The sequence below is a fragment of the Chamaea fasciata genome, unplaced genomic scaffold, assembly GCF_029207755.1.
Source record: "Chamaea fasciata isolate MVZ Bird 193981 ecotype frontalis unplaced genomic scaffold, bChaFas1.0.hap1 SCAF_14, whole genome shotgun sequence".
NCBI lineage: Eukaryota > Metazoa > Chordata > Aves > Passeriformes > Sylviidae > Chamaea > Chamaea fasciata.
Window position 1 is genome coordinate 19512833 of NW_027094099.1, and position 15156 is coordinate 19527988.

Consider the following 15156-nt stretch of genomic DNA (forward strand, 5'->3'; position numbering starts at 1 on the left):
CACTGGGGCTCTTGGGATGGAGCAGTGCCCGGGGGGTGGCACTGGGGCTCTTGGGATGGAGCAGTGCCCGGGGGGTGGCACTGGGGCTCTTGTGATGGAGCAGTGCCCGGGGGGTGACACTGGGGCTCTGTGATGGAGCAGTGCCCGGGGGGTGGCACTGGGGCTCTTGGGATGGAGCAGTGCCCCGGGCAGTGCCCGGGGGGTGACACTGGGGCTCTTGGGATGGAGCAGTGCCCGGGGGGCGGCACTCAGGCTCTTTGCGGTGGGATACTGCCGTGGTACCTCCTGTGGGGCAGCTGCAGGCACAGCCGGGGTTCCCTCCGCCCGCGGTGGGTTTGCTGGGCTCTGCGAAGGGCCGGGGTTTGTGTCTGTGTGTGCCATCCAGCCGGTGCTGTCACAGCAGCTGTGCCAAGGGATTTGTGCATGGGTCTGGCAATGGTCAGGGCACAGCCAAGGGATTTGTGCATGGGTCTGGCAATGGTCAGGGCACAGCCAAGGGATTTCTGCATGGGTCTGGCAATGGTCAGGGCACAGCCAAGGGATTTCTGCGTGGGTCTGGCAATGGTCAGGGCACAGATGTGTGGCTGGGGTTTCTTCCCAAGCTTCGCTCACTCGACCAGGCTCCTGCAAAGCTTTGATCCATTAACTGAACAGGCAGCGTGTCCCTTCCTGCTTTTTTAACACATTGATTTCAGTTTAGTTTGTTGGTGCTTTATGAGACAGCACCAGGGACAGACTTGGCACTGGGAGGGAGTTTTGTAACTTACTCTGTCACCTTTATAAATAATTGATTATTCCTTCTTTTTTCCCGTTCCAGAGGAGTCTCTTCAGGACGTTGCAAATTTAAAGCAGCTGCTGCTGAAAGCTGTGACTCTCTTCATTGATGCAGCAGAAAGTTACTCCAAGGTAAAGTGAGGTGGAGTGGAATGACTTCTGGGCAGCGCTGGGAGCACGTGAGGAGTGGGCTGGGCTGGGAGGACACACAGAGCTGCCCCAGGCAGGGTGTGCAGCGCCCAGTGCGGAAGGATCTGTGTCTCTGCAGCCCAGCAGCACCAGCAGCGTGGCTGTGTCTGACTGGGCCATGCTGGCCCTGCCCAGGCTTTAACCCCTGGGGTTACAGGTGGGTTCCCACTGTCAGAGCAGGGACCATGAGCCCAATTAGCAAGGGTAGAGCAAATGAAGTATTGAAACCGGAGCGTAACTATGAGGGAAATGTTCGTGGGAATGAAGCTTTGTTTAACGGATGGAATGGGATGGCTGGGGGGCTGCAGTGCTGTCAGTCACTGCAGAGCCCCCAGCTGCTCTCGGGGCCGGTCCAGGTTCCCCTGGGAGCTCTCAGGCTGTTCTGTTCTGCTGCAGGACTCGTGCGTGCGGCAGGCTCTGCGCTGCCGCCGCCTGACGCGGCTCATCACGCTGCAGCTGCACTTCCTGGGCTCGGGGCTGAGCACCAGGATCATCAACCTGGGCAGGCAGGACCTGCCAGGGGCCATCCTGGCCTTGCCCAGGTTCTACCAGGTGAGCTGGGCTCCCTTGGTCACTGCAGTGCCTGTGCTCTGCTCCTTCTCTGAGCCCTGTGACTGTCACCCCGACCTTGTGTCCCGTGGGATGGAGGGACAGGACACAGGGAATGGCTCCCACTGCCCAGGGCAGGGCTGGATGGGATGTTGGGCAGGAATTGTTCCCTGGCAGGGTGGGCAGGCCCTGGCACAGGTGCCCAGAGCAGCTGTGGCTGCCCCTGGATCCCTGGCAGTGCCCCAGGCCAGCTCCATTGGGGCTTGGAGCCCCTGGGACAGTGGGAGTGTCCCTGTTTGGGGGCTGAGGAAGGTTGCTCACAGTGCTCTGCTCCCCTGCATTTCACAGCTGCTCTCCAGAACAGCAGCACGGGGCAGGTGGACCAGAAGATGGCCAGCCCTGAGTGTGGAATGCTGCGTGCAATCCCCTCCCTGTGCTGCTCTCCCTGCAGGCAGCCATCGTGGCCGAGGCCTACGAGTTCCTGCCGGACTGGGCCGAGGTCCTGTTCCAGCAGGTGATCACCAGGGGGGACTTTGTGTACCTGGAGGAGTTCAAGCAGCAGCGGCCGCTGCAGCCCGGCCTCTTCGAGGAGGTGGCCAAGAGGTGAGTGAGGCTCTGGGGGCAAACCCTGCACCTGCACAGGGCCCTGGGAGGGGCAGGAGGAAAGGGTTAAACTGTTCAATTGTTACAGGGTGAGGGGCATAAAAGGGACTGGAGACAGAATTCCAGAATGGTTTGGGTGGGAAGGGACCTTAAAGCCCACCCAGTGCCACCCCTGCCATGGCAGGGACACTCCCAAGCCCTGTCCAGCCCGGCCTGGGACACTGCCAGGGATCCAGGGGTAGCCACAGCTGCTCTGGGCACCTGTGCCAGGGCCTGCCCACCCTGCCAGGGAAGGGTTTGGTTCCTGAGCACAGCGTGGAAGTCGCCCTGATCCAGCCCTGTCCTTGAGCTGGACCAGGAGGGAGCTCAGGGCTGGGCAGAACAAATCTTTAAAATCAATCAGAGCAAGTCAACAACCAGGAGATTCAGATGTAGGTGTTGCGCACAACCTCTTGTTGCAAATGTCATTCGTGCAGGCCCAGAGCAGGAGTCTCAGGGCTGGGAAGCTCCTGTGTGTCAATTCCATGTGCCATTGTTCCAGGGTGAAACAACAGCCGCCTGCTGACGCCGCCCTGAGGAACCTGAAGCGGTTCCTGAGCCACTGTGAGGACATCTACACCTACTACAGGCTGGCCTACGACCACAAGTTCTACGACGTGGTGAACTCCCTGCTGAAGGACCCTCAGACTGGCTGCTGCCTCAACGACCTCTTATCCAACTGAATTCCAGCCTGGACTGCAGGGTCAGTGCTGAGTAACACAGATTTTATCAATGACCTGCTCACAGGCCTCTGCTGCTCTGCAAAAATCACCCCAGAAAACTGGACAGGGTTGTAAGTATTTAAATGCTGACAGCGTTAACCTGAAATTGTGTGTTGTATAATAAATCTGTAAATCTTACTGTTTATAAATTACTTGAGTCACCAGCAAACACTGACTGGCCCAGGTGAAGCAGAAGATCCAGCAGCTCTTTAAATTAAGGTGCAGGCCAGGAATTGTATCCCAAGAGGCTGAAACAGGTGTGCACAATGTCCAGGCCAAGGGGGTGGAATAAGCAGCATCAGTGAAGGTATCAGGTACCCAGTAGAATAATGTGTTCTTTGAGTCCACTCTCATTTCTAAAGTCTTACACAGCTTTGAACAGCACATTCCTACTTCTGCTGTCTTGGAGTAAAAGAAAAGATCAAGTGCAAATGTATTTTTACAGTTATTGAACACAAATTCCTTTCCTGGCCCAGGCCATGGGCACAGCCCCAGCACAGCAACTCTCCCTCTTCAGGTATTTTTCCTGTCAGGCCCAAAAGAACTGCTCCAAGGCCAGCCTGGTGAAGTCCTCGATAGTGATTTTTATTAAATTAGTTGCTTTATAAAACATTGCAGATGTTGTAATTGTTAACATAACAATTTGCCCAACTGTAGGAACTGCTGCAGTTTGCTAAGCAAGTTTGGTTTTTAATGAAAGAAAACGGCCGAGTTGTGAGAGACCCACCACAACCCAAGGAAGTCGTGTGGTTTGGTTTTTTTCTTTTACACTTAACCCCTTAATTAACTGTTAAAGAACACCCAACCCAGACAGCTGCATTAGTAGAAATTTAAATGAATGGAACTAAACTTCATCCTCGAGACACAAGTGGGTTTTGCCTTGCTCTGCCCCAGCAGGTGCTGTTCAGGTGTCAGGCTCTGGAGCAGTGGCTGTCCCAGGGGACAGTATTCCACACTGAAGTTAGCAGTTCCCTTCCCAAAATACCGAAATCCTCAAGCTTTAACTCAAGACAAAGCGACTGGAACTCTACGTGCACACCCTGCCCTTGCTGCAAACTGCTCGTGCTCAGCCCTGGCCCTGGAGCAGGGACAGTTAAGGCCATGTCATGGAGCTGTGCTGGTTATAATCCTTCACCTCGTTCCAATTCCTTCCCAATTTAGTGGCTGCTGCCATGAACAGCAGCAGTGCCCGTTGTCAGAATTTTGGGTTTTTAACTGCAATTTCCAGACGTTTTCCGTTCCGCCCGGCCCCGGCACCTCCAGCCCCCAGCACACAGATACTGCAATTCTGATTGTAGCATTTGGCAGAATTTAGAGGAAGAAAGGTTGTGCTACATGTTTAAGGGATTATGGGCAACAGAAAGACAAACAGAAGGGAGATAAATGTCACATGAAGTCTTCAAAGTCTTGTACGTACTCGCCGTCGTAGCCGCCGTAGTCAGCCAGGTCGTCTTTCATCGTTGCCTTCAGCCCCCCACCAGGCACAACACCTTTTTTCTTCTTTTTGGCTTTATTCTGTGTGCCAAGAGGATGAGGAGGGTGATTTGGACAGGCCCAGAGCTCTGTCACTACCCCAGCTGGGGTCGGCCCAGTGGCACTGAGCACTGCCAATGGTTTCCACCCCACACGTTTTCTCTTCCCAGGAAAGCTGTGACAGTTCCAGGTGTCCCCAGCCCCCTGCCCCCCTTCTGCCTTTCATCCTCTTTCCCCTGGACTCTCAACAGGTAACTAATAAAAGCAGGGGATGTGATCCCTGAGGAACAGCCCCAGTCTTACCTTCTCTTGTTTTTGTTTTTCACTGCATAATACTGTCAGAGTGTTTGTGATCTTTTTCAAATCATCCACCTCCACTGCATCAGGAAAAAAAAAAAAGGAAAAAAAAAAGATTCCTGATCAGTGTTGTTCTTATAAGGCAGTTAAATAACATCCAGTGTCTCTAAAACTAGAAATAAGCATTAGGGTAACTATGGGCAATTACTTGATTTAAATCAGCAGAACACAGAGTGGGTGGTTCTGGTCCTTCCAATCCCAACAAGGATTCCAGCTGGTTCCTTGGAAGCCTGAGCATTGTAGAAGGTGAAACTTGCAAACAAAGTTACTGAGCACAAGGTTCTAACTGAGACATTCGAACAGTAAAATATGGACAGAGTAAAATACAGTAAAATGTCTCAAAAGGAGCACTGGATTAACAGTAAATTATTAGCAAATTATTATGTTTATCAATAAATGGTGCAAGAGGCTGGGAGTCCCTCCTGTTAGGAGCTCTGGAACCCCTCTGAGATGGAAGCTGCCAGCTGGGATGATGGATGGACCCAGCTCCAGCTGGGATCGAGTTACCCCTGACTGAAGGACAACTGGGTACAGGGCAGGGAACCATCCCAGCCCCTGCTCCAGCCACCAGGGCTCTGGGAAAAGGAGCTTCAATTACTTCATCTCTGTATAGTTACACGCTGAATTCCAGAACACTTAATCTGCACCTCCAGAATTACATGAACTCAATTTTGTAATAGCTCCCCTCCAAATGAGGTACTCGAATCATCCACCTCAGGGAATTTACCCTTTCTCTTTCAGAAATGGCTTCAGGTTTAGAGCAGCATAGAAATCCACACTTTTTAGATGACTGTCTCTAACCAACGTGCAGCAAGAGCAACTCTGGCACGAGGAGAGGATCCTTAGTGGAGTCTGTGGGAATGGAGTCAGTGCTCTAATACAAGCTAACAGAGTGATCTTCTCTGAACACTGTCACAGCACGTGTCCCACTGCAGCGGCAGCAGCTGGGCTGGGGCTCTCTGGCAGCAGAGTTGGGGCTCTCTGGCAGCAGAATTGGGGCTCTCTGGCAGCAGAGTTGAGGCTCTCTGGCAGCACTGGGGCTCTCCGGCAGCAGAGTTGGGGCTCTGGCAGCAGAGTTGGGGCTCTGGCAGCAGAATTGGGGCTCTGGCAGCACTGGGGCTCTCTGGCAGCAGAGTTGGGGCTCTCTGGCAGCAGAGTTGGGGCTCTGGCAGCAGAGTTGGGGCTCTGGCAGCACTGGGGCTCTCTGGCAGCAGAGTTGGGGCTCTGGCAGCACTGGGGCTCTCAGCACTTACAGGAAATGCAGACGTCCCGGAGCAAGGCCTCCAAGAAGCCGGCGTAGTGTAACGACTTCTCGTACTGTGTGATCTTCTCCTTGAGGAGTTTCCCGAATTCCGTGAAGTCATCTTTCGAAGAGGGATTCATGGCATCTATTCCACAAGTGCTATTTACACCTGCAGGGACAGAGAACATGAGCTGTGAGCCCTAAAAGGGGCTCCCACCTCCCCGAGCTCTGCTGCCCCCACAGCCAGGGCCCACCCCTGGCCTTGCAGGAAGGAAGGAATTCGCTGCAAAGCTCAGTAATTTCACAGGATCCCGAATGGTCTGGGTTGGGAGGGACCTTTAAAGCCCCTCCAGTGCCACCCTGTCAGGGCAGGGACACCTCCCACTGTCCCAGGGGCTCCAAGTCCATCCAGCCCGGCCCGGGGCACTGCCAGGGATCCAGGGGCAGCCGCAGCTGCTCTGGGCACCTGTGCCAGGGCCTGCCCACCCTGCCAGGGAACAATTCCTGCCCACCATCCCACCTAACGTGCCCTTTGCCAGTGGAAAGCCATTCCCTGTGTTCTGTCACTCCACACCCTTGTCCAAAGTCTCTGTCCAACAGTTTCTGAAGCCGAGTCAAACTTGACCCAGCTATTCCTGTTCTCTGGACAACCTGCACCAGGAAGCCCCTTCTTCCCTCAAATGAACAATCCCTGCCTCAAGCTCCTGAGTGCAGGACTCCCGCAGTGCACACTGCCCAGGCACTGTGCTCTGTGACAACTCCCTGGGCAACGAGCTGAATCCTTCCCCACCAAGGAAACCCTTCCACGTTTGAGGAATGCTGCTGTGCATCAGCACCTTTGCCACCTCTCTGTTCTCAGTGCCACGAGCTCTGTGTGCTGAGAGCCCCCCGTGGCTCAGGGGTTGTTTTTTTATTTCCTGCTGCTTTAACTCACCGAAGGTTTCCTTTGCCAGCTCCAGGTCTGACTCCTCTTGTAACTTCTTTAGCCGTAGTTTGTCCGCCAACTGTTCTTCTGGTGTGAGCTCCTTCTGTTCCTCTGGTGCCTCTAACTGCAGGGAGAGCACACAGGGAGAGGGTGGCACCTTCAAGACACGGGGCCTTCCCCAGAGCCACTGAATCCCCCACTGCTGCCTCGACCCGGGGCACGTGGAAAACCTGGAGCCCATTCCCTGGAGCCTCGGTAAATCGTTCATTTCACAAGGAATGGGAAGAAACACCCAACTCCCACTCCTGCCTGTTCCACACAGAGGAACTGGGATAACACTGATCCAATCACTGGTTCAATTATCCAGGAATTAAAGCTCCCAGCCCCAGAGAGGATCACGTCCAAGACGCAAGTCTGGTTTATCACACGAATCAAGACCTTTTCAGATCTTGCTCAACCTCCAAAAAAACCAAATTAAACCTGCCCTCTAAATTTTATGTGACCCAGAAGAAATCAGGAGTTACCCTTTTTTTAAGCTCCTCTTGCTTTTTCTTCTGTAGCTTTTCTTTTTCTTTGATTTTTTCCGCTATTTTCTTTTTTTCCGAAACTTTCGGTTCTGCAGGAGGTGGAACAACAAACACAGCTCTCAGAAGTCTGAAGATTATTTTTCCCCCCACAACCAGAAACACTGGAGGCCACAGAGCTCAGCTCCTGGGGCTGGGCACAGAGCTGAGGAGGTTTCTGTTAAACCCAGCCCTGCTCAGGTTTGATCCTCACACCCCCCCAGTGTCTGTTCCCACGCTGATACACAACCAGGGCTTATCTTAAAACCTCACCTTGTTTTACCTCTGTCTCCTTCACCTCCTCCTCTTCCTCCTCATCATCCCAGTTATCCTGCAAAACATTAAAGATTCTTTTACAGGTACCTGTAACCTCTCCCAGAGCCCACAAACCACTGATGTGGTGTTAGAGAGCCCCAGGAGCTGCACCTCAGGGGGTTTTGGGAGCTGTCCACGCCGGTTGGGGCAGTTGTCACCATGAAAAAGGCAGGTTTTGGTCAAACTATCAGCCTGTGTCAATAATTACAACAGCCAGGTCACCAACAGTCCAACACCACCCACACAAACAGGACTTTATTCTCATTTCTGGTACGATGAGACCCTGACCACCGTGCTCTGCCCCACAGCAGCCCAGGGAGCCTCTCCTGTGCTGGGAAAAGCAGCCCTGTGCCTGCAGGGATTTTCTGGGCGGCCAGAGCAGAGGCAGGGGCGCAGAGCCCCGCGTCGCAGCAGGATGTGCTGACCCCAGCAGGGAGACACCCCAGTCTCACCGGGCTAATTGGCACCTGCAGGGGACTCGGCTTCCCTGCACATTCCACAGGGCTGACTTCGATCTGGAGCAGCGTCACTTGAGCTCACATCTAATTAAGTTTGTTACACCCACTGCTTAAACAGCTCCACTGGGCACTGAGGAGCTGCCTCGGCCCCCTGGCCTGGGCGCCAGACACAAACTGCAGGGGAAGGGCAGCCTGGTGTGAGCGATCCAGCCACGGCACTGGGATGTCTGGAGACTCCTCAGAGGGCGCGTGGGCAAGGGCTCCACACCCTGAGACGTGCCCTGAGTCCCTCCTGCCAGCCAGGCCTGGTTATAAACCCAGGGAACTCCAAACCCTGCCAGCCAGGCCTGGTTATAAACCCAGGGAACTCCAAACCCTGCCAGCCAGGCCTGGTTATAAACCCAGGGAACACCAAACCCTGCCAGCCAGGCCTGGTTATAAACCCAGGGAACACCAAACCCTGCCAGCCAGGCCTGGTTATAAACCCAGGGAACACCAAACCCTGCCAGCCAGGCCTGGTTATAAACCCAGGGAACACCAAATCCTGCCAGCCAGGCCTGGTTATAAACCCAGGGAACACCAAATCCTGCCAGCCAGGCCTGGTTATAAACCCAGGGAACTCCAAACCCTGCCAGCCAGGCCTGGTGACAAACCCAGGGAACTCCAAACCCTGCCAGCCAGGCCTGGTTATAAACCCAGGGAACACCAAATCCTGCCAGCCAGGCCTGGTTATAAACCCAGGGAACACCAAATCCTGCCAGCCAGGCCTGGTTACAAACCCAGGGAACACCAAATCCTGCCAGCCAGGCCTGGTGACAAACCCAGGGAACACAAAATCCTGCCAGCCAGGCCTGGTGACAAACCCAGGGAACACCAAATCCTGCCAGCCAGGCCTGGTGACAAACCCAGGGAACACCAAATCCTGCCAGCCAGGCCTGGTTATAAACCCAGCGAACACCAAACCCTGCCAGCCAGGCCTGGTGACAAACCCAGGGAACTCCAAACCCTGCCAGCCAGGCCTGGTGACAAACCCAGGGAACACCAAATCCTGCCAGCCAGGCCTGGTGACAAACCCAGGGAACACCAAATCCTGCCAGCCAGGCCTGGTTATAAACCCAGGGAACTCCAAACCCTGCCAGCCAGGCCTGGTGACAAACCCAGGGAACTCCAAACCCTGCCAGCCAGGCCTGGTTATAAACCCAGGGAACTCCAAACCCTGCCAGCCAGGCCTGGTTACAAACCCAGGGAACACCAAATCCTGCCAGCCAGGCCTGGTTATAAACCCAGGGAACACCAAATCCTGCCAGCCAGGCCTGGTTATACACCCAGGGAACACCAAATCCTGCCAGCCAGGCCTGGTGACAAACCCAGCGAACACCAAATCCTGCCAGCCAGGCCTGGTGACAAACCCAGGGAACACCAAATCCTGCCAGCCAGGCCTGGTTACAAACCCAGGGAACACCAAATCCTGCCAGCCAGGCCTGGTTATAAACCCAGGGAACACCAAACCCTGCCAGCCAGGCCTGGTTACAAACCCAGGGAACACCAAACCCTGCCAGCCAGGCCTGGTTATAAACCCAGGGAACACCAAACCCTGCCAGCCAGGTCTGGTTATAAACCCAGGGAACACCAAACCCTGCCAGCCAGGCCTGGTTACAAACCCAGGGAACTCCAAATCCTGCCAGCCAGGCCTGGTTACAAACCCAGGGAACACCAAACCCTGCCAGCCAGGCCTGGTTATAAACCCAGGGAACTCCAAACCCTGCCAGCCAGGCCTGGTTACAAACCCAGGGAACACCAAACCCTGCCAGCCAGGCCTGGTTATAAACCCAGGGAACACCAAACCCTGCCAGCCAGGCCTGGTTATAAACCCAGGGAACACCAAACCCTGCCAGCCAGGTCTGGTTATAAACCCAGGGAACACCAAACCCTGCCAGCCAGGCCTGGTTACAAACCCAGGGAACTCCAAATCCTGCCAGCCAGGCCTGGTTACAAACCCAGGGAACACCAAACCCTGCCAGCCAGGCCTGGTTATAAACCCAGGGAACTCCAAACCCTGCCAGCCAGGCCTGGTTACAAACCCAGGGAACACCAAACCCTGCCAGCCAGGCCTGGTTATAAACCCAGGGAACACCAAACCCTGCCAGCCAGGCCTGGTTACAAACCCAGGGAACACCAAATCCTGCCAGGTCTGCTTTAGAAACCTGGGAACGCCAAGTCCTGCCAGGCAGGCCTGGTTTACAAACTCCAGGGATGTCTCTTGGAGGAAGTGCCTCATGCGTGTCCCTGCAGTGCTACAGTAATTCCCAGAGAACACCTTCATTCCCCAGTGCTCCAACACTGTTCCTGTGTCCTGACCCACACCAGGGCTCCGGGAGGTGACAGGGATGAGCCCTGGGATGGAGCTGGCCCTGCTGTGCCTGTGCCAGCCCTGAGTCAGGAGATGAAAATCCCCTGGCAGGAGGCCCAGGCTGTGGGGAACGTGTGCTGGGAGCACTGAGAGCACTCCTGCTACCAAAGGGGATCATTTTAAACCCGGGAAGTTGACGTTTCCCAAATTAACAGTCCCTGCGAGTCCATTACTAAACAACCTTCCAACACACAGACGTGCAGACACAAAGCACATTCCAAACCGTGAGGAGCCTCCAGAAAGGCACGGCCAGAACTTTGTGCTGCTGCCTCAGCCCACGTCATTTCCTCACGTGGGGATTTCCCCACGGTGAGCCCTCAACCGCGGGAGCCAGAGTCGGGGCAGGAAGAGCAAATCAAAGCAGAAGAAACCAAAATAAACCACCTTTCTCTGCTGGATCCTCTCTGGATGCAGCTCTGGCACTAAGTCCATAATCCCTTGGAAACAGTTAAGCAGCTGCATCCTTGCTATGTGTGAGATGCAAAATGTCTTCCCAGTGCCAGAGGACAGGGATGGATGGGACGTTGGGAGGGAATTGTTCCCTGGGAGGGTGGGCAGGGGCTGGGACCCCTGGCAGTGTCCCAGGCTGGGCTGGACAGGGCTTGGAGCAGTGGGAGGTGTCTCTGCCCTGGCAGGGCTGGCACTGGAGGGGATTTAAGGTCCCTCCAACCCACACCAGGCTGGGATTCCACGTGGGGAATGTTTGTTCCTTTGTTAAACAGGCAGAGAACCCTCAGGTGTCTGTCCCCAAGAGAACCACTCTGGTCCAGCTGCCCTGGACACATTCCATCCAGCAGGAAAGCTGCTCACACTGTCTAAGGCAGGAGGAAAAGCGAATGTCACAGACAGCCTGAGCTCCAGGTGTCTGCACAGAGCCGTCAGTGTCACCTGTGCCAGTCACACACACCTGTGTCACCTCCACGCTGCCCACACTGCCCTTGTCCTGCTGCTCTGTGACACCTGCGACTCTGGGCTCTGGCTACTGCTTCATTTAAGAAGGAAAATTACACCCAGAATCACAGAAATCTGGTAACTTCAGGGTTCCTAAGAGAAGACCAACTACTTTTCCCATACTGTTTATGAGAAGAACTCCCCCTGAGCCCCAAGAAAAACTCCTGGCGCTTTTCAGAGATTCTGGCAACAGTGTCCTCAGAACAGCCCGGAGTCCTCACCCAGTGCTACAATGTCCCAGGGCTGGAGGAAACAAAAAGGTTCTTTTCAGTTGCCTTGTTCTACTGACAGAACCCTGGGATGGTTTGGGCCAGAAGGGACCTCAGGGACCACCCTGGGCAGGGCCGGGACACCTTCCACCACACCAGGCTGCTCCAGGCCCCATCCAGCCTGGCCTCGAAACCCATCTGGGGTGTTCCCTGTGCATTCCCTGGCATCCCTTTGCACTATCCACATGAATGTGGAGCAAAAGGAGCTTTCCGTGGCACCAGCAGCGTGCCAAGGGCAGCTGGGGCCGGGCAGGAGCAAAGAGCCCGTGAGGGAGGGAGCTGCGCCTTCAGACACACCAGGAGCGATCCTCCACACGTTCTATTCCCCCTCCCGTGCACACACCCCGCAGGAACACGGCAAGCACAGCTGGAACACGGCAAGCACAGCTGGAACACGGCAAGCACAGCTGGAACACGGCAAGCACAGCTGGAACACGGCACAGTCCCGCCGGCTGCTGTGTGCCGGAGCAGGAAGATCGGGTGGAAAAGCGCACAGAAGCGTCTGGTCAGCAGCAGAGGCACCGACACAGCGCTGCCCTCATTAAAGCCGTCCTGACGCCTCCCCACTCACAGCTCAGGGCCCCGAAGGCTGCACAAGGCGAGGGGAGAGCGCCCCGGAGCCCGGGCAGCGGCTGGGGAGCAGCAGGTGGATGCCGCAGACAGCACGAGGCGACGCTTTAGGGGCGCCCGTGTGACCCTGCCCGCGCCGCGGGTCCCCGGGCAGCGACAGCGGCTCGGGCACGGACGGCCCGGGCTCTCCTGCCGTTCCCACTTGGCACCGTCACCGACCCGCAGCCGCTGCCGCGCGGCCGGAGCCGCCGGGGCCCGGGGCTGTCCGGGGCTGTCCGGGGTGACCGGGGCTGTCCCGGGGTGTCCGTGCCGGCCCCGCCGAGCCCCAGGCCCGGAGCCGCGGAACCCGCCCGGCCCGGCCCCGAGCCCCCGCCCCACGCCGGCCCCGCGCTCGGCCGCCATACGGCAGCGGCCCGGCCCGGCCCCGCCGCCCCCAGGCCGCGCCCCGGAGCCGCCGCACCGCGAGGTCCCGGCGGGGCCCGCCCGGCCGCACCTTCACGTCGTCCTCCTCATCCTCGCCGGCCCAGCGGTCCCCGGCCACCCCCGGCACCAGCCGCTTCGCCACCGGCTCCACCACCTCGAAGCTGTCGGCGTCTGTGGGGAGAGGAGCGCGGGTGAGCGGCGGGGAGCGGCGCGGGGGGACCCCCGCCGGCCCCGGGCCCCGCGGCCCCGCCGCACCCACCCCACGAGTCCGCCGCCTCCGCCGCCATCTTGCCCCGACCGCGGCCGCCGGGCAGCGCCGCGCGGGGCACGCCGGGACGGCGGCGGACTGACCCGCCCCGCCCCCCGGACACGCCCCCTGGGAGGGAGGCGGGGCCTGAGCGGCGCGCGGGAACGGGGCGGGAACGAGAGGGAGAGGGGCGGGAACGGGAACGGCATTAGGAATGGGATTGGGAACGGCATTGGGAATGGGATTGGGAACGGGGTCGGGATTGGGACAGGGAATGGGAACGGGATTGGGGACGGGAACGGGAACGGCATTGGGAATGGGATTGGGAACGGGATCGGGATTGGGACAGGGAATTGCAACGGGATTGGGGACGGGATCGGGAACGGGACAGGGAACGGGATCGGGATCAGGATTGGGAACGAGATCGGGAACAGGATCGGGATCGGGACCCGGACTCAGACCCAGATCGGGACCGGCCCTGGTACCGGCATCCCGCTCCCCGGCCCGCAGTCCCGGGGCTGTCCCGGGGCAGAGCCCGCCCGGCGCTATCGCGGCCCCGCCGCACGCACAGCCCGGGAGCGGAGCGCAGGGACCGGCGGGCCCGGCCCGGTTGGGCACGGAGGGCTCAGCCGGCCCGGTTCGGCTCTGCGGGCTCAGCCGGCCCGGTTGGGCACGGAGGGCTCAGCCGGCCCGGTTCGGCTCTGCGGGCTCAGCCGGCCCGGTTCGGCACGGAGGGCTCAGCCGGCCCGGTTCGGCTCTGGGGGCTCAGCCGGCCCGGTTCGGCTCTGGGGGCTCAGCCGGCCCGGTTCGGCACGGAGGGATCAGCCGGCCCGGTTCGGCTCTGGGGGCTCAGCCGGCCCGGTTCGGCACGGAGGGCTCGGCCGGCCCGGTTCGGCAGGGAGGGCTCAGCCGGCCCGGTTCGGCTCTGCGGGCTCAGCCGGCCCGGTTCGGCTCTGCGGGCTCAGCCGGCCCGGTTCGGCACGGAGGGCTCAGCCGGCCCGGTTCGGCTCTGCGGGCTCAGCCGGCCCGGTTCGGCACGGAAGGCTCAGCCGGCCCGGTTCGGCTCTGCGGGCTCAGCCGGCCCGGTTCGGCACTGCGGGCTCAGCCGGCCCGGTTCGGCACGGAGGGCTCAGCCGGCCCGGTTCGGCACGGAAGGCTCAGCCGGCCCGGTTCAGCACTCCTTCCCCCTCTAACATGGAACAGACAAACGCTGGAATTGGTCACTTCTTCACTGGCAGCTCCCCGTTTCTGTGAGAATCCCAGTAAGTGGAAAAGGAGGACAGCTTTTGTCTAAAGATAATAAATTTAAACGTGCCTTTCATGGAACAAATAAATGATCTCTGTATACACCTGCATAAATCGCACACGTGTGTCTAGGGAAAACACAAAGAAAAAACAGAGACTTACAAATTTATCATCCTTTTCCCGTTCTCCTCCATTTACCAGCCAATATAAATAATAACAGAGCTGTACCTACGGATCAAACAATGTCACAAGTTATATCCTCGCCAAGTCTACACTGTTTCACAGGCTCAGGGTGCTGCGGGGATAATCACAAAATTGCCAGGGATTGTGCAGTGATTTGGAATATGTGAATATTGGAATATGTAATTTGGAATTCTAAGGATTCACACAGAACATTTAAATTTTTCCTTGACAGTAAAACACAGACACGATTTCTTTTCCTCCACTTCAAGGCTGAAAACTGACAGGAGCAATGTCTTGACTTAGAGCAAACAGGCTCAGTGAAGGATGATATCAGCTAAAAATCATAAAAAACAGAATCCAGAGCATAAGTATTTAATTAAATCTTTGTGCTTCTGTAGGCTAGAAACGATTGCAGAAGAAACAGAAATCCCTAGCACACGGGACTTCTCTTCCCATCATATTTTACAGGATTCAGCCCCGTCAGTACAAGGACATTTTTGCAAGTACCAAGAACAAAAACTCCTCCTCCTCCTCCTCCTCCTCCTCCTCTCCGGGCGGTCTCTCTGGTCCCGGGGCTCCATGTCTTCCCCGGCGCTCGGAGCTGGCCGGAGCAGGGCTGGGGAAGGGGACGATGCTGGACAGGGCGTT

General features: G+C 57.2%; 2 protein-coding genes across 3 annotated transcripts in view; one reads left to right on the plus strand and one right to left on the minus strand.

The window, feature by feature from the left end:
- Window positions 1-3014, plus strand: part of SPG11 (SPG11 vesicle trafficking associated, spatacsin) — a 29060-nt gene extending 26046 nt beyond the window's left edge. For both annotated transcript variants that reach the window (XM_066196618.1, XM_066196619.1), the window contains exons 37-40: window positions 818-906; window positions 1360-1515; window positions 1964-2115; window positions 2657-3014. In XM_066196618.1, the coding sequence (XP_066052715.1) occupies window positions 818-906; window positions 1360-1515; window positions 1964-2115; window positions 2657-2837 (578 nt within the window). In that variant the 3' untranslated portion in view covers window positions 2838-3014. The remainder of the gene's footprint in view (window positions 1-817; window positions 907-1359; window positions 1516-1963; window positions 2116-2656) is intronic.
- A 426-nt stretch (window positions 3015-3440) lies between these two features.
- Window positions 3441-13200, minus strand: EIF3J (eukaryotic translation initiation factor 3 subunit J). The gene is made up of 8 exons (XM_066196620.1): window positions 13093-13200; window positions 12904-13004; window positions 7711-7768; window positions 7399-7490; window positions 6884-6998; window positions 5960-6118; window positions 4653-4726; window positions 3441-4391 (listed from the first exon to the last, which is right to left on the minus strand). Exons 1-8 carry the CDS (start codon window positions 13118-13120, stop codon window positions 4263-4265), a joined length of 756 nt encoding a protein of 251 aa, XP_066052717.1. The 5' UTR covers window positions 13121-13200; the 3' UTR covers window positions 3441-4262.
- Window positions 13201-15156: the final 1956 nt, after the last annotated feature.